At 35.0% G+C, this 27,658-nt stretch overlaps 2 protein-coding genes across 3 annotated transcripts in view; one reads left to right on the forward strand and one right to left on the reverse strand.

Annotated features, from left to right (window-relative positions):
• Positions 1-27,658, forward strand: part of dock1 (dedicator of cytokinesis 1) — a 710,521-nt gene that overhangs the window by 250,854 nt on the left and 432,009 nt on the right. The gene's annotated exons all lie outside the window — the stretch shown is intronic.
• LOC120539729 (inhibitory synaptic factor 2A) overlaps positions 1-27,658 on the reverse strand; it is a 98,195-nt gene that overhangs the window by 54,418 nt on the left and 16,119 nt on the right. For both annotated transcript variants that reach the window (XM_039770114.1, XM_039770119.1), the window contains exons 2-3: positions 20,798-22,004; positions 1,126-1,197 (exon numbers count right to left, since the gene is read on the reverse strand). In XM_039770114.1, the coding sequence (XP_039626048.1) occupies positions 1,126-1,197; positions 20,798-22,004 (1,279 nt within the window). The remainder of the gene's footprint in view (positions 1-1,125; positions 1,198-20,797; positions 22,005-27,658) is intronic.

A 27,658-nucleotide genomic window follows, 5' to 3' on the forward strand; every position in this document is an offset into this window, starting at 1 on the left:
ACTGGAAAGAGATGGATGTTAGAGAAACACAATCCTATCTGACAGCTAATGCTGTGTTCACGTTCTTTAAATCAGTTAGTTTCCGACTTAATGTTGCTGATATAATAATTCTTTGCATTTATTTTGCACTTTTCTCACTACTCAAAGCACTCAGCAATTGCAGGTTAAGGGCTTTACTCAAGGACCCAACAGTGCAGGGTCCCTTTTGGCATTTGTCTTCCTGAATTATCTTGAGCTTTGTGGCTCCAAGAAGGTTGTGAAATAGTTGTTAAAGCTAGAGAAACATTAAAATGTCATTCTTTTAAATGTTTTTATTGAAGTGATAAAACTTACGTAAACAGTCTTATTAAATAGTATACAGTAAGCTGTTTTTATGAATAATGCTATTATTAAACTAATCTGAATTCATGTTATTTATTTGGTGTTATTTGAACAAAAATGGGTGACATTTTTTTGTGGGCAGGGAATGTTTAAAATTGTATTTCTATTTAAATTAATGGTAAATTATGTATGTGTGAAAATTAACCTGACAAAAAAGTTTTAAGAAATAGAGTTCAATTTTCAAAGCAGGGAGGAGCCTATAATTGTCATGATGCTAAAATTATAACTTTAGTGTGAGGTTGTAGGCTTGGAACATAACATGCTTTATTCAATAGACTAATGTGTTTAATTGTGTTGCTTGTAGTGGAAAGATTGTGCCAGTTTTCTTTTTCAAATATTTTATTATAGATTATTATTTTATGACATCTTGTAACATTATCCTGCTTGCCAATAATATGAATCACAAAATCCCCTTGATATTTAATTTTTCTGACAGTTCATATGTAGTTAAAATCAGTGCTCATATAACCTTGTTTCCTTTTGATGTCCATGTTGATTGCTTTAAATTGAGTTGTGAAACTGAATGATTTTAAGATGGGCTGGTGACTTTTTCTAGATATTACAACCAGCTGCATGATGTTTACGTTCTGCAGTCTATAGATTGCTGAGTACTTTGAATTCATGCTTTTACTTTTTTCTCTATAATTTACCCCTCAGGAAAAGCCTGCCGCCTGGTGAGTTACTTTTATCAGTAGTTCAATTGAGAGGAGGAGAAAAAAAAGAATAATAAAGTTTCAACCAAACCTGTAAATAATGCAAGCGCTGTTTCGGCAGGTGTCACAGTTAGCTGTGTCTTGTCCAGTTCGATAGGAGAGGCTGAAAAGATAAGAGTGTGGATGAGTAATTACAGGGCTTGTTTAGTTGCTCTTTTCTTATTTGCTCCCTGTCTGATCTCGTTTGTCATTACTTATTATCTCTCAAGGTAAACATGGCCTGCATTAAGTTTGTTTTCTTATCCCTTTCCTGGAACAACAATACTGATACATTTTGGCTTTAAATGTGCTTTTTAAGTTACTGATCAATCCATGTCAAAAGAGAAAAAAATGCTATGACAGATTTTCTGGTTTCAGCTATTTATACATTTTTAACTTGTAATTGTTATCTGTGCTCCTTTACAAATTTAAAATTACAGGTGAGCTGTTAGACTGTCATCTCTATACATTTTTCAGTGCGTATTGGCATGTATTTCAAACTCATACTGACTTTGTATATGAAGTTGTTTTGATTATGTAAGAAAACTAAACTGAATATTCTGCTGAAAAAAAGTTCTTATAAATATTACAATCACATAACCATATGAAGAAGTGATCTTTAAACAAAAAGCAAATACAGATGTACATATTACAGTGTCCGTTAACCTATGATTTGTTCAATGACTATCTGATTTTTGAACCCACTTAATCTAGTTCCTTTATAATGCATATAAAGTACATACAGTCATATGACAAAGTTTGGGAACCCCTTCTTAATTTGGATTTTTGTTTATTATTGGCTGAGCTTTGAAAGAAGCAACTTCCTTTTAATATATGACATGCCTTATGGAAACAGTAGTATTTCAGCAGTGACATTAAGTTTATTGGATTAACAGAAAATATGCAATATACATCATAACAAATTTAGATAGGTGCACCCCAACAGAGATATTACATTAATACTTAGTTGAGCCTCCTTTTGCAAATATAACAGCCTCTAGATGTCTCCTATAGCCTTTGATGAGTGTGTGGAATCTGGAAAGAGGTATTTTTGACCATTATTCCATACAAAATATCTCCAATTCAGTTAAATTTAATGGCTGCCGAACATGTACAGCCTGCTTCAAATCATCCCATAGATTTTCGATGATATTCAAATCAGGGGACTGTGACAGCCATTCCAGAACATTGTACTTCTCCCTCTGCATGAATACCATTGTAGATTTCGAACTGTGTTTTGGCTCATTGTCTTGTTGGAATATCCAACCCCTGTGTAACTTCAACTTTGTGACTGATGCTTGAACATTATCCTAAAGAATTTGTTGATATTGGATTGAATTCATCCGACCCTCGACTTTAACAATGGCCCCAGTCCCTCAACTAGCCACACAGCCCCACAGCATGATAGAACCTCCACCAAATTTGACAGTAGGTAGCAGGTGTTTTTCTTGGAATGCTGTGTTCTTCTTCTGCCATGCAAAGTGCTTTTTGTTATGACCAAATAACTCAATTTTTGTCTCATCAGTACAAAGCACTTTGTTCCAAAATGAATCTGGCTTGTCTAAATGAGCATTTGCATACAACAAGCAACTCTGTTTGTGGCGTGAGTACAGAAAGGGTTCTTTCTCATCACCCTGCCATACAGATGTTCTTTGTGCAAATTGCGCTGAATTGTAGAACGATATACAGATACACCATCTGCAGATGTTTTTGCAGGTCTTTGGAGGTGATCTGTGGGTTGTCTGTAACCATTCTCACAATCCTGCGCATATGCCGCTCCTGTATTTTTCGTGGCCTGCCAGACCTGGGTTTAACAGCAACTGTGGCTTTTCATTTCCTGATTACATTCCTTACAGTTGAAACTGACAGTTTAAACCTCTGAGATAGCTTTTTGTTTCCTTCCCCTAAACCATGATACTGAACAATCTTTGTTTTCAGATCTTTTGAGAGTTGCTTTGAGGATCCCATGCTGTCACTCTTCAGAGGAGAGTCAAAGGGAGGCACAACTTGCAATTGACCACCTTAAATATATTTTCTCTTGATTGGACACACCTGTCTATGAAGTTCAAGGCTTAACGAGCTAATCCAACCAATGTGTTGTTGCAAGTAATCTGCATTGAGTAGTTACATGCATTCAAGTCCGCAAAATTACAAGGGTACCTAAATTTTTGCACAGCCAGTTTTTCACATTTGATTTAATTTCATACAACTAAATACTGCATCACTAAAAATCTTTCTTCGGAAAACACCCCAGTACTCAGATGTTCCTAGGAAATGAAAGACATACCACTGTTATCTTTTTTGTTGAAAGTACAGTAAATTATTATGCAGGCTGAGAGGGGTTCCCATACTTTTTCATATGACTGTATATGCCTTTTGTAAGTGTTTAAATGTTAATATCAAAAGTAATTTTTAAAGGTGAATAAGAAGCAAAAGTCTTTGAGATGCATTCCCAAACCTTTTTTAGTTTTACAGTATATGTGCTGCAAGCAAGTCTTTCATTTATGTCATTACATAGGCACATACTCTAAATTTGGCTAATGAGGCCCAAAACCTATTCCCACAGCATCAGGCACATGGCCGATACAAACTAGTCAATATCAGGCTTATGTGGAACTTTATAATTAATTGATTTGCAAATGTTCTATGCTCTAGGATTAAACTGGTGTTTTACTATGCATCAAAAATGAATATTACACAAATTCCATTTAAAATTTTATGTGTATATATTTTTATGTTTTGTGTAATATTTCCAAACATTTACTAATATTTAGTCTTTGGCTTTGTTTTGACTCGGCAGCTGTTAACACCCAAAGGGTTTTCCCATCTCTTTTTGCTCTCTTCTACATCATGACATCTCCAGATATGAAATCTGGGAAATCTCACATTTAGTGTTTTTTGTGGAAAGCAGCTTTTGTTTTCCTTGAACTGTATCTTTCAAAGTGATCCACCAAGTCTACAAAGATATTACTTTAAATATAACTGTTTTTATGATTTTTCCCCTACTGTTTTAGTGAGTTATTAGAAACATGTAAAATTATAATTGAATGCTTGTATACATCAATGGTGTGGAACTACGTTTTAATATTTAGCCAGAAAAATAACGTATCAATCTGTAATGAATGCTTTGTTTAAATTCAACTCATTTTATAATTTATATTTGAAAATATTTAATGCAATGAGATATTAGTCTTCAGTAAAGTCGAAGGTCGTAATTTTTTTTAATTAAATTAATTCAGTTTTATATTATGGTTTAGAATCAAAAAAGTGATGAGGCAACTAGCTGCAATTTAAACAGCAATAGCTGTGATGTCACAAAATAGCAATAGTTATATGTTTCTGCTTCTGACCCAAGCAAGTCTTTATTACTTTTCTCAAGGATTATTGGTACATCAAGGAATATTTTCCAATGTTATGATGACAACAGTGAATGAATTTTATGAATCCTTTAAACTTGTATATAATGTATTACATGACCTAGGCAATGACAGGGGGCATGCTGAAATCTTTCCTTGGATCTTTGGGAGCCTAGGCTCACCAAAAATAGCTTACACATTTGCAAAAAGATATACAGGTGCCGGTCATAAAATTTGAATATCACGACAAAGTTGATTTATTTCAGTAATTCCATTCAAAAAGTGAAACTTGTATATTAGATTCATTCATTACACACAGACTGATGTATTTCAAATGTTTATTTCTTTTAATTTTGATGATTATAACTGACAACTAATGAAAGTCCCAAATTCAGTATCTCGGAAAATTAGAATATTGTGAAAAGGTTCAATATTGAAGACACCTGGTGCCACACTCTAATCAGCTAATTAACTCAAAACACCTGCAAAAGCCTTTAAATGGTCTCTCAGTCTAGTTCTGTAGGCTACACAATCATGGGGAAGACTGCTGACTTGACAGTTGTCTAAAAGACGGCCATTGACACCTTGCACACAAAAGGTCATTGCTAAAGAGACTGGCTGTTCACAGAGCTCTGTGTCCAATCGCATTAATAGAGAGGAGAAGGAAGGACAAGATGTGGTAGAAAAAAGAGTACAAGCAATAGGGATAACTGCACCCTGGAGAGGATTGTGAAACAAAACCCATTCAAAACTGTGGGGGAGATTCACAAAGAGTGGACTGCAGCTGGAGTCAGTGCTTCAAGAACCACCACGCACAGACGTTTGCAAGACATGGGTTTCAGCTGTTGTATTCCTTGTGTCAAGCCACTCTTGAACAAGAGACAGCGTCAGAAGCGTCTCGCCTGGGCTAAAGACAAAACTGCTGCTGAGTGGTCCAAAGTTATGTTCTCTGATGAAAGTAAATTTTGCATTTCCTTTGGAAATCAAGGTCCCAGAGTCTGGAGGAAGAGAGGAGAGGCACAGAATCCACGTTGCTTGAGGTCCAGTGTAAAGTTTCCACAGTCAGTGATGGTTTGGGGTGCCATGTCATCTGCTGGTGTTGGTCCATTGTGTTTTCTGAGGTCCAAGGTCAATGCAGCCATCTACCAGGAAGTTTTAGAGCACTTCATGCTTCCTGCTGCTGACGAACTTTATGGAGATGCAGATTTCATTTTCCAACAGGACCTGGCACCTGCACAAAGTGCCAAAACTACCAGTACCTGGTTTAAGGACCATGGTATCCCTGTTCTTGATTGGCCAGCAAACTCGCCTGACCTTAACCCCATAGAAAATCTATGGGTATTGTGAAGAGGAAGATGCAATACGCCAGACCCAACAATTCAGAAGAGCTGAAGGCCACTATCAGTGCAACATGGGCTCTCATAACACCTGAGCAGTGCCACAGACTGATCGACTCCATGCCACGCCACATTGCTGCAGTAATCCAGGCCAAAGGAGCCCCAACTAAATATTGAGTGCTGTACATGCTCATACTTTTCATGTTCATACCTTTCAGTTGGCCAACATTTCTAAAAATCCTTTTTGCATTGGTCTTAATTGATATTCTAATTTTCTAAAATACTGAATTTGGGACTTTCATTAGTTGTCAGTTATAATCATCAAAATTAAAAGAAATAAACATTTGAAATACATCAGTCTGTGTGTTATAAATAAATCTAATATACAAGTTTCACTTTTTGAATGGAATTACTAAAATAAATCAACTTTGTCATGATATTCTAATTTTATGACCGGCACCTGTAATTGTCCTCTAAAATTTTTCACTCCTGTATTTAATAAAATGTCTGGCTTTAGTTACCCTGTAGAGGTGAATGAATTACTAGCATATCATTAAATGTGTAAAAATTTGTCTTATATCTCTTTTTTCAGGTATGATATGTGAAACAGGAAATCTAAATTTAAGTTGTATTTTTGTGAAAACCTTTAACAGTGCCCAGTAAATGATTGTTGTAAGCTGGTCTGTTGGTCCAAAATTAATAAAAAGTAATGCTTTGACATGCAGACTTTGCTTTATCCTTTCCTTAAAAGAATAACATTTTAATTTGCATCAGAGTTAACTATCTTATGTCCAGTAACTTGTATGCAGCAGCGGCATGTATAAAAAATTATGATATTCATTGCATGCTGATTTTGCATTCACCAGCATAGATAACTTTGAGGAAAACTCAAATAATTTAAGTCCTGTCTGAAAAGACAAACTAAATGGATGTCACAGAGTAAATAGAGAAGAAACAAACTATGCAATAGCAGGTAAGCAAAATTTCAACCTTTCCCAAAAGAATCTGTAAAAACAGGTATTAATCTTTGCTGAACCCTACATGCATTTAATCAGATGCTAAGACATGTAATGGTTCATGCAACTGTAACATATTCTAAAATATGTAAGTACCTCTTGCTAGAAAAAATACATAGAGTCTGTACAACACAAAAAAAAAATGTAGCGACTGTAAAACCTGAGCAAATGTTCACCAGGTCATTGGCCAGTAGTCCTGATTATATGAAATGGCAGCCGTTTGACAATGACTATGGTCAACTATAGTGGCAAGATGATCCCAGGAATGGCGTCTTTTCAGTAGAATACTCAAAGGTCAGTCGATGAAGTGTCAAGGCATTTCAAAGGAGATTTCCCTCTTCATCAGGGTAATAAAACACTATAACACAAACCAATATATAAGCATAATAATGAAACATAAAATATTTTAAAGACAACTACAGTATTTGTGTTTCTCTCATGATCCTGGGATCTTCCTCATATGACTGAGCCTTTGCCTCAGACTCTCCTCCCAGCCGCTTTAGGCTGCTTTGAAGCCCCTTTCAGATTAACATCTGCTGTTAGGGACAACCCAGGTTGTGCTACATGGATATCAATTGAGAACTCCCTCCAGCAGGTCCTGGTGTTGCTGTATCCCTTAGCCTTCAGTAAATATATACGTTTTTGTCTCCAAGGCAACCTTTGTGCCCTTTGTCTTGAAGGAATGGTCCAATACAATTCCTATCGATACTGTATACTCCCTATCAAACAAGAGATTTTGTGATATCAGTGTCATCTGTGTCTCTTCCAAGGAAACAACTTGTGTTGCTTGCCGACATTTGTTAGCCAGGAAGTCTTTTAACTTTGTGCTAGCCTTCCTGGCTTTATTTCTGGCTAGGTAATTGGACATAATTGGCACCAACTGGGTCATCAGCCTTCTGTCACCCTCAACAAATATTATCTATTTTTGCTCTAGACACACCAAACACTCTTGTAGCTCTAAAACTGTCTGTTTCAGTGCTACAGTATTCTGCATTCTAGTGCCATCTGATGTCCTCTAATATCATGTGGAGCTGTTCTGTTTTTCCCAGTGTAGGTCTCTCTTTCTGCCTTTTCTAGAATTCTTTTGGTGGTCTTACTACGCTCCATGCCACCTTAGTAATGTCCATTGCTGTATTATTTTCCTAGTAGTCTCTGGTTAATCAATTTTCCCTTTCAAAATAAATTACTTTTCTAGTTGTAGAAAGACTCATCAAATAGTGTAATAGTTGTACTGTTTTTTGGACTATTGGCCAAAAATTTACACCACAGGGACAAATAATCAGTTCTTGTCCTGGTCACATTTATTGTGTCATACACACAAATTTATTTTATGGAAAGGGGCAGTTATGCTTATAATATATTATGGTTACATAAACTATTGGATTACTTTGACGTTTGAGTCAATATATATTGATTTCTAATGTAATCTTTGTCTTTTTTCCTGGCAGTTTATTTTTGTGTTTGTATTTCAGATATATTGTTTGTATATATGTTATAGTATTTATTTATTTATTTATTTTTTTTAACTTTTTATTAAAACTTTCTTTCATCATTAATGGTAATTTGCTTTATGCTCATAAAATTCAAAAACATAGTCTAATTTTGTCTTTAATGAAAACATCAACTATATTACTATCTTTTGCTAAAAATAAATGCAAGCATGTTCAGATTCTTCACCTTGTGATGAACGAGATTCACCTTTGACCCTAGGAACTGATTTCATGACTTAGCATGAACCCACAGAAGGTTTTCAAGGTACTTCACAAAGAAAATATGAATTTGCAATGGAATTAGAATAACTACGTATTGTTGGGAAGAAAAGAGACTACGGCTAAAAGAGAGAGAGAAGGAATATGCCATACTATTTTTTAAAGGAGTAGGTGATGCCCACCACAGCTGATAAATAGGTACAAAAAACTGAAATGGCTAGGCATAAATAATTGTTAGGGTTTCATTTTTGTCACCTTTTTCTATTGGTTACAGCTGTGTTGATCACACATTTTTGGACCTTCCTTTAAACTAAATGCACCATTTTAATATGCATCTCTTTGGCATATTTCCAGGTCTGATGTCACTTCAAAGTGAAACTCTCCTCATATGTTTTATACCTTCTCTGCAATAGCTGGGTTCTGAATATGAAATTTTAAATAACTAATATTTATTAGTATTATTTGTAAAAGAATCTATTTTTTATCCAACAGTCTTTGAAGGGATTTTTATAAATATGGTAACTTTGCACTTTTCAAGATTGTATTTTGTGAAACGTATACAAAGTAATTTGGAATGTACTCATGTTTTCCATATTTATTAAAGTACAATCCCTCTTAAGACCAGTTTCAGTAGAATTTATATGTACGTGGTTTAATAGAATTTTAAAATAATTTGCCTAATAATATTTACGTTACCTTTTCCTGATAATGTCTGCTAGATTCCTCTATGATTAAACAAATTTAAAAAAGAGGACGGACAGTAATGTTAAATAAGTCATCATTTTAATATTTTTATGGCACTTGATTTTCAGCTTTCAAAACTTTACCTGATTAGAAATGCTGCACCGTGTTGTTTACAGATCAAAAGAAAGCATTTTCCCCAACATAATTTATTAGTTCTAGAAATTTCATTGCAGTAAATGAATTAAAGATCTGACAAACATACGGTGGTTTAGAAAATGTCAGAACTATTACCCAAAGAGCTTGGTGATAATTCAGGTCCTCCCTAATAAATGAGAGACAAACATTTATGTGCTTCTTGGTTAACCACTTCTATTCTCCAATCCAAGCTCCTTTTCTAGTAATTGAGTCTTTAAAACTGACCTTTGTTAAGACAAGTGAAGGCTCCAAGTTCTTAAATGTTTCAGAATCCTTAGTAATTTCCTGCATGTTTTTACACTATACCCTTTTGATTAATTTTGATAGGCTGGTTGTTCCTTGAAATATTCACCACTGTTACAAGTAGGGATGCGCCAATCAGAATTTTTTAGGGATGATAAGAATCAACGATACCAAGTTCCTAGATCAGCCAGTTCCGATCTCTTTTTAGAAGCCTTATGTTCTATGTTAAAGTGATAATTTTTATATTTTTATAATTAAACTGTAAGGTGTTACCTGTTCATTTTTTTAAGTTCTGTAGTCATAAAATGCTAAAATAAATAAAATCACAGTGCACACATTTTAACTAATAAAATATGTAGAAAAGTATCTACCCATAATACATATGGCATTAATGGAAATTAAAAGAATCTCATAATTACAAGTTGTTTCATTTCTTCTGTAATATTCATCTCTGAAACAAAAAAACAGTTTTTACCATTTTTCCCAAAAACATGCACACACACACTGATTTAACCGATTAATATTGACACTGCTTATATGTGAATACACATGCATTTATAGATTTTAATAATATCTAATCATTAATTACACTACAACTGTTTTTGCTGTTAAGATATACATTTACAGTACTATTGTTATACATGTCCCTTAGCAACTCCATTACCTCCAGTGTATTGGCAATACATTTCTAATTCTTAAGGTGTAATTATAAATAAGAATTACCATTTTATTTATGTATTATTTCTTTCTTACCAAAATGTATAATGTATGACACAGGCAAACAGATTATAAACACAATAGAAACTTTTCAAAAGCTTTGTTAAATAGTCATAAGGTGTTTATCAGGAAGATACAAGGCTAACATGCTTACCAAATTTATAGCTAAAATAGAAAAATTGTGCTATTAAACTAACATGTTAACAACAATTTCAAATTATTCTTTGTCACTTTTTCTAAAAATTTAAGCCGCTGTACTTAACACAAGCTTGCTTACTGTCCAAACTCAGACAAGCAGTGTTCGTTTTAATTAAAAGACAAAATTTAAAAGGTCTAAATTAATTAAAGTAGCCTTTCTTTCCATTTTTCTAATTGTACAAGATATCTCCTTCAATTATTTTTTCTTAGTTTATTACTTCTTTAGTGTATTGCTAATATTCTGGTCTTTTCGATCTGGTAAAGTGTACTTTGCTGCTTTCTATTTACAGGAAATGCGCATTAAGAAGCACTACAACTAAATTCCTATAAACCTTAGAAAAGCAGATGCTGAAAAATTATTTTTTGTGGTTAGCCAATTTACCAATCACCAATTGAGTCTTTTGTGGTGAAAATTGTGCAATTTAGATAGGCAGCTGATAGACTAGACCATCACTAGTTACAAGTGTTCTTCATTTAGAAATTATTGGTCTAACTGTAGTTCTCTGTAGTCCAAGAACAGTAAAAGCAACTTTGTAGCCCTTTCGAGACAGATAGGTATCAACATTTTTCCTAATCTAACAAAGATTTAACTTTGATTGTAGCATTGTGTACAGTCAGCTGAATCTTTTTGCTTGCAACTTGACTCTGATAATAAATGTCAATATTAGTAACATTTATATTGACCTGGCCTGGCTCTAATCAAGAAAGGCTGTGTTCAGATGGATTATCCAGCTTATCTCTTTAATTTATATGAGACCTAAAACATCCAATGTCAAAAATTTACAATAATAGAGAAAACCAATTATACTTTTTTCAGGTCACTGTACAATTCACCATATTATTTAAATTACCAAGCAGTGGATCAGAAGGTTTTACATCAACTAAGCAGCCTAAGGCCGGGTTTATACTCCATGTAACGTGACAAGATGTGTGTGCTGGCGGACGCTGCTACTATGGAAGTAGTGTACTATTTGTACTTGGGCACATACATTATGTAAATCTGGATGATTCTACCAGGTTGCAGTGTGAGATATTATCATGGTGAGAAAATGTTCGGCTTTGCTGTATTTTGAATTGCTCAAAACATCCTTTAAATTCCCAGGACACCTTGCTACAGTATCTCTGAAAAGGATGGAAGTTTAATGATTGCATCCATCAATCCAGGGAAATGGTCATTCCAGCAAACACTGGGCGCAAGGCAGAAACATTTCCTGGACGGGCCATTAGCTCATCACAAGGTGAATACAAGCACACACGTACACTAGCGTCATTTTAGCGTCACCAAATCTCCAAACCTGAATGTCCTTGGAAGAAAACCAGAGCACACAGTGGAAATCCAGCAGGAAAATATGCAGACTTCATGAGTCACTATTGCGAGGCAGCAGCGCTAACACTCCGCCACTGTTCTGCCCCCACATGTTTAATTATTAACAGTATTAAGTATTTAAGTGAAGTTTACAATTTAGCTGTAAAATTTAACTTATGTAACACATGCTTTAACACAAATTTAATCGTGAAAGTGATATCAAGTATTAAACTAAGGATTCTAAATGTGCAGAGAGCTGGAATATCATAAATTTAATGTGTTCTGTGTGGTTCTGTGCTGAAGGATTTAGCGATTAGCAACTGGGTCTTTTTTAAACTACGAGATTAAAGTTGACATTTCCAATTTACTCATCAAAGAAACCTTTTTTTTTCTCTTCACTGTGTCCATACATTCTGATGCTGTTGCCAACTTGAACACACTACGGCCCCCAATTTTTTTTTTTTTTTTTTTTGCTGGTACTGCAATTCACATACACGTTGAGTTAATTTATGAGGACTTGCTTAAAAGATTGCGCCAACATTAAGTGTGTACCTATAGAATAACATACGCATTCAGTACGGTATTTATATACTACCTTTAAAATTTTTATGAAATAAAATTTTTATTTTACATTTTAACATTTTGTATTACACATTCACATCGATATGTCAATACATAGCACTGGTGTTCAGCTTCTTGATTTATATATACTGACATCGGTGCAGTTAAGTGTGAGAAAAGTTGGGAATTATGGCAGTCCTGGTGCAATGCTACAGAAAAGTTGCAAAGGTAAAAATTACTGTTTTTTTTTCCCCATTTCATGTTTCTGTAATAAGATCGAATTAATGTCATATCATGTAAGTGCTAAATAAGTTATCTCTGAGTGGCACTAAAACCAAAATATGTCTCTAGTGCCTCTATATTTAACTTTTCAGTCTGCCAGCCATCTTGCAGTGCTGACTGCCCTAATATAATGACAAAATTCTATGAAATAGAAGTGTAATGATTATCCCTACCCATCATTCATGTTTGCAGTATCTTTGCTGATTTATACAAAGAACACATAATAATCATCTAAGTGTAATACACAGTGTCAGTTTTTAAGTGAGATGCAGCTACTGAGATCTTTTTTTAGTGTACCATAAGCAAAGGTGTAGGTAGAGTAGTGTTTTCAAACCATTTTTCTATGGTGGCACACTTTTTGTAACCCAGAAAATCTCAAGGCACACCATCATTCTACCAACAAAAAAAAGCATTAAATCTATACATATGCTAAACTGTCAGAAAGGGTGGGTCAGGATGCGGCCAAACAAAAAGCAGCTTGAAGATCGCCGTTCGCACACACAGGTCTTATTGAGCACTTTGGACACATTTTCCAGCTGCTTCATCCTTTTACACTCTCATACAGGTGGCCCTCTTTCAGCTTCACTCCACTGACCCAGAGTCAGAGGCAACGTGTATGCCCACTGTCCCTTGTCTCTGCGAGAGTCACTGGTGAACATGCACCCAGGCAGATGGACCCCTGACATGGCTCTTGGCTGCTAAAATGCTTTCTAAGTGCTGTGCCTGCAAAACACCCATCAAGGATCTGCTTATATGTCTTCTTCTCCAGGTACTCCCATCTTCCTCAGACAAGTCTTGATCATCTGATTAGGACCTGGGGCACTACACTGTTACTTTCACTAGCACCAGTTGTTGTACAGTATAATTATGAAGTGTTGATTGAGGATAGTATTTACAGAGTTTTAACATAGATTTTAATTTATGCCCATTTAAGAGGTCCATATTCTTTCAAATAAAAAGCGGTATTTAGCAGTGGATTCAAACTCAACGTTCATTTCAATCATTTATATTTTACTTTGCCATGTCTGTGTCTCATATGATATGCCAATTTGAGAATTAATACATAGGCCTCATATTCTTATTGCCTTCTTTTCAACTTGCCTTTAGGAAGGCATTCAAATGGATGTTGTACTTGCTGAAGTAGTATTTAGTTAAAAGTTCAGGTTTACGGTCATTATTTAAGTTTAAACTATGTCTTTTTAATATAAATACTTTTGTGTTGATTGTACATTAAATTTACGATTTAGTGTGTATTTACTTCATGATTTATGTTTTCATTTTATAATTACGTGTTTTCATGTTAAATGTGATTAATCGCAATTAATTACATGCGTTTATTCAAATTATTTTTTTTTATCGATTCCCAGCCCTACTATATTATGGGTTCAAATAAAGGATTTTTATTCCTTACTATACAACTATTTACTATACCTTTGTACAACTTAAGAATCACAATCAACAAGGATTTCTCTCCCTTCTCTCTTCTTCTTCTCTTCCATCTCCTCTTCCTCTACCTCCCAGTTCCAGCTTAAGTGAGGTTGATCAGTTCTTTTTACCTTGGACCAGGGAGTACTTGCGGAGCCAGGGCATAGCCCAATTGAAGTATTTCTGGGTCAATCAGAAACTACGTAATAAAACAGGGAGTGTAACAACTGCCTCATTGCCCTACAATTCCTAAGATTCCTTATGGTATCAGAAGGGGTCCTGAAGCACAGGGATATAGTTCTGAAATGAAGCCTCTCTACATTGTTCTGTTGTATTGGCCTCCCAGCCAGTTAAAGGACTGGAACCAATCACACCTGCAACACCTGCCAACGTGTCCGTTCTTTTAAAATATATAATACACAGCAGTTTCAGAAGGTTTTCAGTACCTTTCACGTTCCCCACACTTTTTTGTGGTGTACATTAAATTTTAAATGGATAAATTTATTTTCAGTAATATTTTTTTAGAAAGATGTAACAGAGGTATTTTTATAAGCTATATATACTATAAATACAATATAGGAAGCAGTACTGTTGAGTATCTATAGAATAGTTATGGTGAAATGAAGCAAGAACTAAATGTACAATAGTTGTATTTATCAATAATATTAATAAATATCTGCTACAATTAAGTATATATTATCATTATTAGGTGTTTATGATTTTCATTTGTTTATGCCATTCACTCAAGTATGCCATTTCTTTTCTTGTTTTGTCAGTTGTGTGTTGTTCCATTTTAAGTCTGCAGATGGTAGCCTGCATGTTACACTGATGTATTAATATGAAGAGTGAGGAGCGTGGAGCATTTCCCCATTTAGAATTTCATGCACCACTATTGCTGGAAGTTTGCAGCACTATGATTGAGAAGGAGAGGGAGTGGGGGTTTGGGTTTGTTTTTGCTTAGTGTTTTAAGCCAGTCTTTCTCAACCATTGGGTGAAAATTGAGGGTTGCCATCGGTGGGCAGTGAGTGGCTGTCCTTGGGCAGCAAGCACACCAAGAGAGGAAAATGCTGTTTAAACTACTTAGCTGCAATGAAATCACCTTTCCCTCTGAAGTGATCGACAGTGCTGCTCAATATTTTTACCTACTTCTAACAGTGCTTGTGTCACCACAGGGGGGCCCTGTCTTTGGGTCATCAGTACACCTGAAACAGTTAAACTGGGTCTGTTTTAAGCACCACAATCGAGGAGCAGCAATAGGAGTGCCATGATTGTTGGTTGGGGATAGATGAAGTGGAACAGATAGACAAGGTGACACACAGTATAACAATAGCAAAATACAGTGCTTACTAACCATTGAGTTTAAAATTTTGTTTAAACTTTATTAATCTTTTTCTTTCCATTTTATGACATGATCATCCATCCATCCATTATCCAACCTGCTATATCCTAACTACGGGCTCACAAGGGGTCTGCCAGAGCCAGTCCCAGCCAACACAGGGTGCAAGGCAGGAAACCAACCCTGGGCAGGGCGCCAGCCCACCGCAGGATGCGTGCACACATACACACCAAGCACACACTAGGGACAATGTAGAATCACCAATGCACCTAACCTGCATGTCTTTGGACTGTTGGAGGAAACTGGAGTTCCCAGAGGAAACCCATGCAGAAACGGGGAGAACATGCAAACTCTACGCAGGGAGGACCTGGGAAGCAAACCTCTGTCTCCTAACTGCGAGGCAGTAGTTCTACCCACTGCACCACCGTGCCACCATGATGTGATCATGTCTCTTTTTTTTTTCCCTGTGTAGGACCTTGCCTAGTCCTCTGTCCATCCTATTAGTTAGCAGTACTATTCATGTTGCCCATTGGTCACTTTTGCTCCATCCTTCATTTGTATAAAGCACACACTCAGAGAAGCACTGAGCATGAAATTATCTTAATATTGATAAATATTGCCAATTAAAACATTTAGCGTCAACTAAAAAAAAATCTGTTGACTAATTTTCCATTTATCTTTAATATCACTAAATTTTAATCAAATCCGTCAAGACATTTTTGTGATTTTGGGTTACTTGGTTTTCTGTTGTGGGGTGGGGGTTTCCCCTAAATATTGTTATTGAAATGCCCTGCCAAATTTCAGCTTTTTATCTAAACAGGAAATGGTGTTTTTGTTGATGGCTGTAAATGAATTTGCATTTTTTGCATTGTATATAAAGTATACCATATATACTGTATGTGTATGTATGTGTGTTTGTTACCTTACTAAATAGTTTTGATAAGTATATGAGAGGAAAAATGTCCAGTGAAGTGCAAGAGAATCACACTGGCATTAAAGGAAAAAGAATTTAATAAAGGATAGTAAATGTTTTCGTGCTTTGTCCTCTGTGGGCATGAGAGGGAGAAAGAAAGTGATACAGTGTAAGAAACCATCCACAGCACTTTTAAAAATGTAATATGACCGCAGAAATTTGGCATGCCATGACCCTCTGCTGAGGGGGGATTAGCAGTTGTCCAAAAGATGTACTCATCAATAATTTGCTGTGTTATATCATTAATTGGAGAAGCTGGGTCAATGTTACCTATTTAAAAGTAATGCTAGGGAAGGCAGGAACACTAACATGTGACTGCTGGGGCAGCAGAATGTAAATCTCACACTACTTATCTAAATTCAGAATAAGAGATAAAAAAGACCAGCTAATTAAACGTTTAGAACAAAAACATGCCGACATATAGGGTCCTCCAGGACTGAACTTGGAAATCATTGCCTTATTCCAACTATTATTTTCCTGGTACAGATTATTGTGTCCTACTTCATTAAGATTTATTTTAATTTATCTCTTAATATTCACTAGCCTGATGCAAGTATTACTACCAAGTTTCATTTATTCATTTGTTCATTAATTCCAGTCTGCCAAAGCCTCTGCCTTCAACTACCACCAAATTCTATATGTTTAATCAGGCGTTGGCTATCAGTGTTACTAGTGTATGTGTGTGTGTGTGTATATATGTATATATATATATATATATATATATATATATATATATATATATATATATATATATATATATATATATATATATATATATATAATGATAAATCCAGGTCTGTGGTAAAATTAAGTAGTTGGATTGAAAAGATTAAGAGAATGTGCACACCCTTAAATAGGCTTAAATGGCTTAGAGCACCAGAAAAGAGTTAATTCAATCACAATTACATTGTCTAAATCATCACCTCACCTATCTATGCAAAATAGTGATCTAAATCGGACAACACAAGGTTGGCAGCAAATGTTTAAGAAGATGTTCAAAGTGTTTTGTTTATAAAATGATGCCCCCCAAAATACCACTCTCAGTTACTGCAGCGCTATTAGTTAAAAATTAAGCTTCTGGAAATCAATAGAACATCCAACCATCACCCTGATAAGCAGGTTAGGATGCTGGATTGATTGATGGAAGAATTTTGCCTATAAAATATTATAGTGTTACAAAAAACTAGATCATCAACAGCAGACATCAAATAGCATAAAATTCTAAGTTATAAACATTTTAATTGTTTTTTATATTATAATATCAATTGTGTTAGAACTTGTCATGACCTATGAGGCAATTCTGTCAGTTTAAATTGAAAACAAGTACTGTTGAAGTCTGTATCGTTAGGAAATTTAAAGTTAAGTTTAAAGTCATGAACAGTGACATAGAGGGGGAGATAAAACTACTGTAATTACGGGCCCATAAAAATATGTGTATAGCACTTAACTGGAAATGGGATGAAGCAACTTTATAAATTACAACATAATAAAATGTACCTGTATAAATTGTGTTACATCTGTTGTATTATGAAACCCTAATGAGTACCATAATACCTTTTACAGAAATTGTCACTTTAACTGAATCACAGTTATTGTAATTCAGGCCTTTTAAATAATGTAGTTCTCAATGATGTTGTAAAATACTTTTGCCATGGTATAGCATGTTGATATGCAGACTGGCTTGCAGTAAGGGAAAACAAGGTAATTAATGGCAAATCATTTTAGTTTTAGTTTAGAGCACAGTGTTAGAAGTGTGTGTATGTGTTTCAGTTATGCTATAATAACATATAACATTTCATTCTGTAAATAGGTGCAGACTTACAAAGAAGGAAAGTAAGTGAAGTAAAGGTGCAATATTCAATTTAAACTAAAGCATAACTGCAGTTAATTTCATGATCATTGTCATATATTTTTGGAAACTAAATACTAGACCAGTGAGTTGATAATGGATGCTTACAATTGTTTTAGTGTAATTTTCTGCTTTTCAGTACTGTTGTAGTCATATATTATCCTGCTAGAAGACAGAATGAAGTTTCAGAAGTGCAAAAAGGCACATAAGGTGGCAACCAAAAGAAATATGAAGGAGTAGATTAACTTACAAAGATTCTTTTTAGCGGAGTTTCATTTTACCTGTGGTATGAATATACCATTTATTTAAATGCAAACAGTAGCAAGTTTTAAAATGTTAACTATTTTATTTGCTTTATTAATTTATTTTATGCTGGTGGACATCTTCATAAAGAGGCTATAGTACATTTGAATAAAAACAAATAATTTAATGACTTTTAGTGTAAAGATGAGACTGTCCCTTTTTATGTTACTCATTTTACACTTTTTAGAAAAATGTCTTTATATCGATTGTATTACCAGTATCATGGGTAGAATACTCATAGAAGTATTTCTTATTGCATATTCAGTTATAATGCCAACCCTAAAACATAAACATATGTATGAAAATGGCATATTTAACAACATAACACACAGCTGAGAAACAGTATAATTAGATAATCCATGAGAAGTACATTATAGAACACATATGTTACATAAAATTAAAAGTATAAATATAATTGTTCCTAAGTAGACTTTATACCTTAGTGGCAAAGCATCTGATGTCCCCAAGTTAAACTGTATTGTTTTCATTTTGTACTTGTATGTAAAAATGACATACTCCACTCAATGTTTAACACCACTGCAATTAATTCAGCTCTTGTTCTTGATAGAAATATATAGTATATTGATCATTAGTAGCTTTTGAAATTTCATCACTTGACCAGTATTTTGGCTTGGTTCTACCAATTATTCTGTGACATTTGGTAAAATAAAATATATAATATTAAAACGAGATTATTCTTTTATACCCTTCTTTCTTAACCTACCATTTTTAATTTACCAATGGACATATCTTCCAGTTGGAAATATTCATGTTTCAGTTAATCTGGCTTTATTGATTATAAATTGTAGGTCATAAAAGGAAAGCCAAAGTATCAGATGTATCATTTCAACACTGTATTGAATGTGTTACTTGTGCATGTGTTTACATTACTGACAACAGTTCTTGCTTTTCAATTGCATCAAGTCTTTCTAGTATATGAATGAAATGAAAAGTATGCAAAAGAAGTTTTCTGTGTGACATAAAAAAACTTTCTGGCTTTTAGGTAGTTCTTCGTTCTGTTTGAACACCTGGTTATACAGTACGTGCTACGTGTAGCTTCTAGACATTGTATTGTGAAAAACAGTATGGATATGTAAATAAAACCAATATTTTTTCACACCTTAGAAAAGGTAGACTTAGCAAGTAATCATACAAATACTGAGTGCAGCTCAGATGTTTAGTTGACCATACTATCTTTACTTTTTATAGAAGTTTTCATGGACTTTGAACTTAATCAGAGTCACACAAAACATTTTCTAGATATCAGGGATGTATTGTGCCTTCAATAATCTTTATACTTTATTCATTTGTAATAGTAGTCTTTGAAATAATTTTAACCTTCAAAAAATAAAACTAGTAATTTAATTATTCATGTGAAATTCATTTTGAATATTGCAGTTGATTTTTCACAGAAAATTTGTTTTGACAAAAACTGAACTAGGGTTATGTATTTTAAAGATTTGATTTATCTGATACACAAACTCTTTTCAGACAGTGAGATTGTTAAAACTCTTTCTTTCTTAAATATTTATTCATATTTCTGCCAAATACACCTGGATTACCTTTTTTTGCACAAATACAAAAGAAGGAAAAGAAAAGCACACAGCAGAATGAACCAACTTCAAAATATAAAATGCTCCTACATTAAAGCAAATTTTATAATGTGGTCTGGTGGTGGTGTATACATTTCTGTTTGTTTACCTTCAGAGTAATTTTTTGTGTGCTGTAAAAACTTTTTGGATTGTTCAAACTAAAATGAAGTGTTAAATTAATTTCATGCAGTTACACTTTCACAAAATGATAATACATATTTTTATTTGTTACTTACTCAGATATATTTGACAATCCACATTTGAATGTAGTGTTAGGAAAATATTTGGAAAAATATTTTGCACATGAATATGATGACAAGAACAAGAAATAGCATAACCAGTGGGCTGATTGTTTTATATATGTCTATATATTGCATACCAGATTTAACATTCCTTGATATACTATATATTATACCTCATATATTATATTTGAAAATATTAGGTCAAGGATTACTCCATATTTGCATTGTTTGTAATTACAATATAAAACTCTGTGATGTTCAGCTTGTCAGCACCATAGATAATTTCTATTATATTCCAGTAGAGATCCTCATGATTGCATTTTTAAGAGAAAAATAAACTTTTACTTTTAAAGAAGCCCTGTATGTATTTGTCACAGTCATGAATTTGATGCCTACTTACCCTTCTCTGTGAGCTTCTCCCTTCTCCAGCTCTTGAATTACACCTAGCAGCACCTTAATTGTTTCCTGACTGGAGCTGATCAAGTTTTCCATCACCTGGAGCTGTGCTTTTAGGTCCCCATCTTGTGTAACTGGCACAATCTGCTGGCATGTCTCACTCAGAGCCATTGATCTTTGACAGGACTGATTGTCCTTGGCGGGTGAAGCATGTGTCTTAAGAGGTTGTTCATTACATTGGCTTGACTGGCACTGACTTTGTATCAAGCAGGCCTGAGTGCTAAGTGTTTGCGATTGCAGTCCATTGAGTTGCACTGCTTTTTTGCGCTTTTCATTTGTTGATGGACTGTCCAAACATTCAACCTCTGTCAAAGCATTCCATGCAATAGGCCCTGAAACTTTGGAGTCTGTCTCAATTACATGTGTAACGGAGGCTTCGTCAGAATTCAGCAAACATAATTGTGCAAGGCGTGTCTGATCTTGATTGGTTTGTGATGGCCTTTTGTGGTGTCTGGTTCGAGAATGGCAGAGATGATGTTCAGGCTCCTTTAAACCAGTTTCTGCCAATTCTGGAAAACAATCCGCCTCTTTAGTAAATCTTTGCAATGAAGAATTGGTGCACTTAGTTCCATCAGAACAGCTGCCAGAGGAATGCTGATCTATTGCATTCATACATTCATTAGTATGTGAAGTCAAAGCTCCTTGTTTTTGATTGCTGACCTTCCTACTGCACTGAATAGCTTCCCCTGAGCTTTCTTTGTCTCTATTACCCTTAATGTCGATTACAAATCCATTGTCGTGATTTTTTAAGCCTTCCACAGCGGATGCATTCTTAATGACATGTCCTTTTTTCCTTTCAAAAGGAAACGTTTGATAGCGTTTTTTAAGATCAGGTGAAGTCTGTACCCCCGTACTTTTTGTGACATTGGGTATTGATCTCCTTGCAGGTACTGTCATATACTTCCGATAAGCAGCTTTGTAAGAGATGGACTTTGTACTTTTTCGATCAGATTGTTGGGCTGAGTCCCTCTGTTCATTCTGAGCCTCGCAGATGTCCTTAAATCTTACCTGTAGGGCTTTATTTCTTTTTCTAATTTGTCGATTAGGATCTAGTGAGTACTTCATCTCCAAAGCCAGTGAAGCTGCTGCCTCAGCCTCCGTTTCAGAATTTGTGAGAAGACATTTGCTGGCTTCTTTACTGACCATGGTTTCTAGGAGTGAAAATGCATACTGTTAACCATTAATTGTAGAACACCCAAGTCAAATAACCACATGAAGTTGCACTTACCATGAATCAAACAGTGCTAAATCGTAGGCTGCTTTACAATAAATCAAAGTATAGTAAAATAATATTTCAACCTTTTGATAGAGGTGTTTTTGAAGAGAAAACTTAAATAATGTTGTGTGTGATATTTTGACCACAAATGTTTTTATATTAAAATTAACATTTAACTGTAATAGTGAAAGGTTAATGTTGCACTTTAAATTTGATTGTTTAATATGTTAACTGTACTTGGGGTTTAATACTCTTTGCTTTATTTTACTGTACTGTGTTTACCTATTCTTAGCTATTTTGCCTTTTGGCTATCTTGACTTGGTTAATAAACCTGAATCTGGTCTTTCTATTGCCTTTACACGCATGCAGAAATAATTTAAAAAGCAAGAGGACATACTCTATCTAACATGTACAAAACACAAATATATAAAGTTACAGTAAATGTAGTTTATGATTAACCATTCCTTCAGGCTTTCTAGAGCAGGAACTCTTCTTCACGGTTCTGCTTCATGTAATTTTACCAAGCTGGTGTAAATATTCTACAACTGCTGTTTAGACAGGCCAAGTGCTTCTTAGAATTTCCCTAAAGCGTTACTTTCAAGTTGTCTGGTGTACTGCCAATTGTACAATACTCTGATCTAGATATTGAGGACATATTTGAGCCTTCATTATTGATACAAAATAGTACATTTTATTAATCTTAGTGAAAGTTTAAAACTGAATATATCACATTTTTAAAGGAGAAATGAGGAGGTTCTGTAATCTCAAAATTTGCTTGTCCCCATAAAGAAATAATAAAAAAAAAATGCAGTTCCTTATTTTATTCATACGGATAATTTTATTCTTAAAACGTTATATTTGTACAGTGTTAACAATTACATTTTTGATCTGTTTTCTTAATTTTCCCTTAATTTTGTCATGTGCAAAGTATTGTATTCACCTTGTCAAAAAACAGCCATTAAACCCGCAAAGAGACAGAGAGAGGAGAGTGCAACTCAGCTTTTTCATTTTTTTTTAAATAAATTGATACAAATTTTAAAACTGCTAAATGAAGAATGATTTTCATTACAAGTAAAGAAATGTGGCACACTCACCCTCCTAGTATAATGATAAATACTGAACTTCTAAGCACTTCGATCTTTAAATAACTGTAGTTAGGCGACTAATAGACAATTCTTCATCTATCTAATGTACATGCAAAGCACTTGGTTAGCATATATAAATCAAACAATTATGTTTTTTTTTATTTAAATTGTTTTATCGTTTAGATTGAAAGTAATGTTTTTCAGCAGTGATTTTGTGTCTAAAGCCATCTAACAACTGCAGCCTACATGTACAGAAAGAGCTTGCAATTTAACAAGTGTATCTCAATGTGTACAAGTAATATTTGTTTGTAAAATAAATTGTTCATGCTAACTAGGTGCATGTGTTGATGGTTCTTTTTTCTGAAAGCTGCTAGGCGTAAAACTCCTTAGTTCTATCAGCAATCACCAACTTGGCAGAGTGACAATTATGAAGAATGCACCTCGAGTGGTTTTCTTAATGAGTGGAGTATAATGATAAATTGCACCTCCCCCTAGCCTTACCAGTGTAGAAGATGAGTAATCTGATTTAAAATACAAGACAATTCCTCAACCGAGGAATTAACTGCGTAAGCTTAAATAAAGAGAAAGGCAATCGATAGTGCAAGCTGTTATCCTGTTTTGTATAATTTGAGCACTTGAACATTTATGAACAATAGCTCTATGGGGAGGTTCTTTACTGCTGCATAGATGAATTTGTCTTAGAAGTGATACTTAAACATTCTGTGTATTGTTGTAATGTTCATGTAGCACACAATTAACAAAAAAAACCTTCCTAATGTTTTTATAGCTTTTGAATCATATAGAGATCAAATGAAAAATACAGAAGTTATTGAAAGTAGTAAACAAATAAATTTTCCTTCTTTGCTTCTTTACTATGACAAATAAATTATTTGTATTTTCATCTACACTTTTAATATAACTGTGGAACGGAGCATGACATTATCTATTGCTATTAAGACTAATAATTGTCAACCACTATCTGTTATAACATACAGTACAAGTATATTAAAAAGAATTCTTCAATGAGAAGAAAAATTCCTAAGGATTGAAGTATTGTACATTTTGCATTATGTCGATTATAAATCTTTCTTTGATAAAATATCCTTGGAAAAGTGATAAAATGTTATTATTCTTGGAAAAGTGGTTGATCTTTATTTAATAGCCTTAGGTAAACAAACGTAAGAAATAAATAAACATTTCTGTTAGAATCTAAGAGACGTTAGGTTTTACGACAGGCTAATAATTTTCACATTGAATTTCAAATGCATGGTAACTTAGCAACAAGCTTTTAATTTTTATTTATTTATTTATTTTATAAAACTAATAGCTTCCAGACATATTTTTTACCATATGCTTCACTGTAAATCTGTCAGTCGGTCACTGAATTAATATTAAAACCTGTCCATGGTAGCAGCTGTTATGTTTCCTTTATGTTAAATATGACTTTTTCTTATGTGAAATCATAAAGTGTGCAGAACCTTCAAGAGTCCATAAATATGGAATACATCAACTTCTGCCCTCAGACTTAGTATTTCTTGTTTATTAGAGAATTTTATAGGTTTGTGAATTATATTACAAATCACATCATATTACAATTTCATTGTATCATTCTGTTTCAGGTCCCTTAGAATGTAAGATGAAAAATAGATCCAGAAAATTTATCAATGTGTACTGTATAATTATGCTCTTTAAAATAATAGCATTGCAATATATCCATTATGGTGATTATATTATATTAGAAGTTTTTCTTTCTAATAATTTAATTTTGTTGATTTTTCACTACTGCCATGGGGGTATTCAAATTGATCTGTACTAATGACATCATGCATGTTCATTTGTTTCCAACCAATCAGATGAATTTTTTTGTAATTTGTTTATTTGTATATATTGTATTTATCCAGGGATGTTTCTTGGCATAGGAGGTCTTGGCATACTGCAGCCCCATGTACCGAGTCCTATATTTATTTTGTTTAGAAACATTTTTCCGGACTGGACCAGAACATATTGTGTGCCTTAGCAGTGTCTGCACTGTCTGCACTATGCACAGGACAATCTGTTGCTCAGAAATGGCCCTGGGTGAGCAACTGCACTCAAAGCGAATATCCGATTTATATTGTTTTGTGTTATTTTCGCATACTACCAATATTCAGTCTTAATGTCTGATGATTTACACATTCCAACAATAACAGAAACAATAAAAATTATGCTAATAATAATCCTGAAACTGTATCATAGAAGTGACAGACATGGCGAAATAAAATGAAACCATCAAAACAGCAGCAGGACTGTAGCTCTTGAGTGAATTGCTAAAAGCTGATTTAACCCAAACTATGAATGTCTCCCAAATGGACATACTTTACATTAAAACTTTTGTTGAAACTTAGCAATTATTGTTCTCTGTTGCTCAGCACCATTTGTGAGATTCTCTTGGATAGGTAGATTACATTACAGCCAGTCCCTGGGTTACGTACGAGATAGTGACTGTAGGTTTGTACTGAAGTTGAATTTGTATGTAAGTCGGAACAGGTACATTATTTTCATAAATGCTATTGTTGACCAACTTTAACCAAGTGATCTGCCAATGAATGATGGAGTTTCACCTCTCTCTGACCTTTTTATTATTTCTACTTTATTTTCAATGATGATGGTTTTTCTCTTCTTTACTGTATCACCAGCACTTGCATCAGATTTGTGTTTCAGAGACATTGTTGAAGGGTTAAGATGAGCTCTTCTGCACAGCACTGTACATGCTATCACAGCAGGAAGGCACCCGTTGTCAACATGTCTGATGTACTGACAAGAGACATCTTCCTGCTATGTGCATAACAGTACAAGCAGGCTTGCTATTGAGAATGAGTGGGGGCGGTTCACCACCCGCCCACCACACAGTCACCTCCACTACAGTATGCTGCCGGCAATGTCTGCCCACCAAGAATGAACACGGTTCGGCCAAAGGCGGGTAGTGAATCGCCCACCACCACCCCCATTCAACAGACAGCCACCCGAGGCACACTACAATGCTACCCCCTGCTGCCTTGTTCACCCTCAATGGCCTCCATTCAGCCACAACCAGGTGATCGCTTGCAGCATCACCAGCCGCCTACACAAAACAAACGGGGCAGCCGTGTGGGGTGGGCGGGCAAGAAACGCCCCCCTCCGCTCAATCCAGCCTGCGTCCAGTCAGGAGCAGTAGCTGCGGCAGTGTGGTGGAAGGGCAGCGAACTGCCCCATCAAGCCTCCGTCCTGCACACGAGCGATAGCTGTGGCCCCGGTGACTATGGACCACGGGTCACCGCTGGGGGCCGCTCGAGGGACACTACACTGCATGAGCAGCAAAATCTCCCCCTCCAGCCTCTGTGCTGCCACCGCTTGCAGCCACCCCAGGCCGAAGATGACGGAGCGGCAATTACTAAGGCGCATGCATTGCAGCTGCGGCCCTGTTCGTAAGTCGTAGGTTGGATGTCCGTAACTTGGGGACTACCTGTATTTGCATACGCATGCATACAGAAAATGGGAATTTTGGGTAAAGATTGCTATTTAAAGATGATTATTATATTCTCAGTTTCATTGCATATTGTCAAAATTTATTTTATTAATTTAAATATGTGTATGTTACAGTAGTGTCTTAGTTTAAAAAAAAATGTGTACAATGTCACCATCATCAGAAGGCACACATTTAGCTGATGGTTTAAATGGATCACTATAGACATTAAAATGCGGTTTTAGCAGTAACAAGTGTTTATTTCTTCATTTTCTTTACAGAAATGTTAAAAGCAATAAATAAAGACTACTATTACTTCATTCATCCATCAATCCATTATCCAACCTGCTATATCCTAACTACAGGGTCACGGGGATCTGCTGGAGCCAATCCCAGCCAACACAGGGCGCAAGGCAGGAAGCAATCCCCAGGCTGGGCGTCAGCCCACCGCAGGGCACGCACGCGCGCACACACACACACACACACACACACACTAGGGACGATTTAGAATCGGCAGTGCACCTAACCTGCATGTCTTTGGACCGTGGGAGAAAATTATTACTGAATTATAATGCGCAAGGCACACATAAACATCATACTGTATGATGTGCAAAACACCTATTGAGATAGCCCATGTCTGTTTACCCACATGAAACAACTTAGCCCCGTTGTGGACCAATTTTGTGAAATTTTCATCTCTGATAGCCATTACTGATGGAAAATAGATCCACAGTGTAAGTTAATTAAACACTATGTGCATGGGTAGGAATTCACTGTCAATGGCTGCTTGTGCATGTGCAGGATGGCAATCCTCCACTTGCCAGTCGATATGGGTGCGCATTGGGAAGTTGTGTATCAGCAAGTTGTTTCTGCTTTATTAAGTCTCCCCAGCTGCTTCAGTGCAAACAGAAAATAAGTAATACATCAGTCCTCCAGATTCTTTCAGTTGTAACAGGTAAGTTAAGTGATTTTCCTAACTGTAAAATTATAAAATGCAAGCATGAAAAGCAAAAGGTTATCTAG

This window comes from Polypterus senegalus, chromosome 1, assembly GCF_016835505.1.
Source record: "Polypterus senegalus isolate Bchr_013 chromosome 1, ASM1683550v1, whole genome shotgun sequence".
In the NCBI taxonomy this organism is placed as follows: domain Eukaryota; kingdom Metazoa; phylum Chordata; class Cladistia; order Polypteriformes; family Polypteridae; genus Polypterus; species Polypterus senegalus.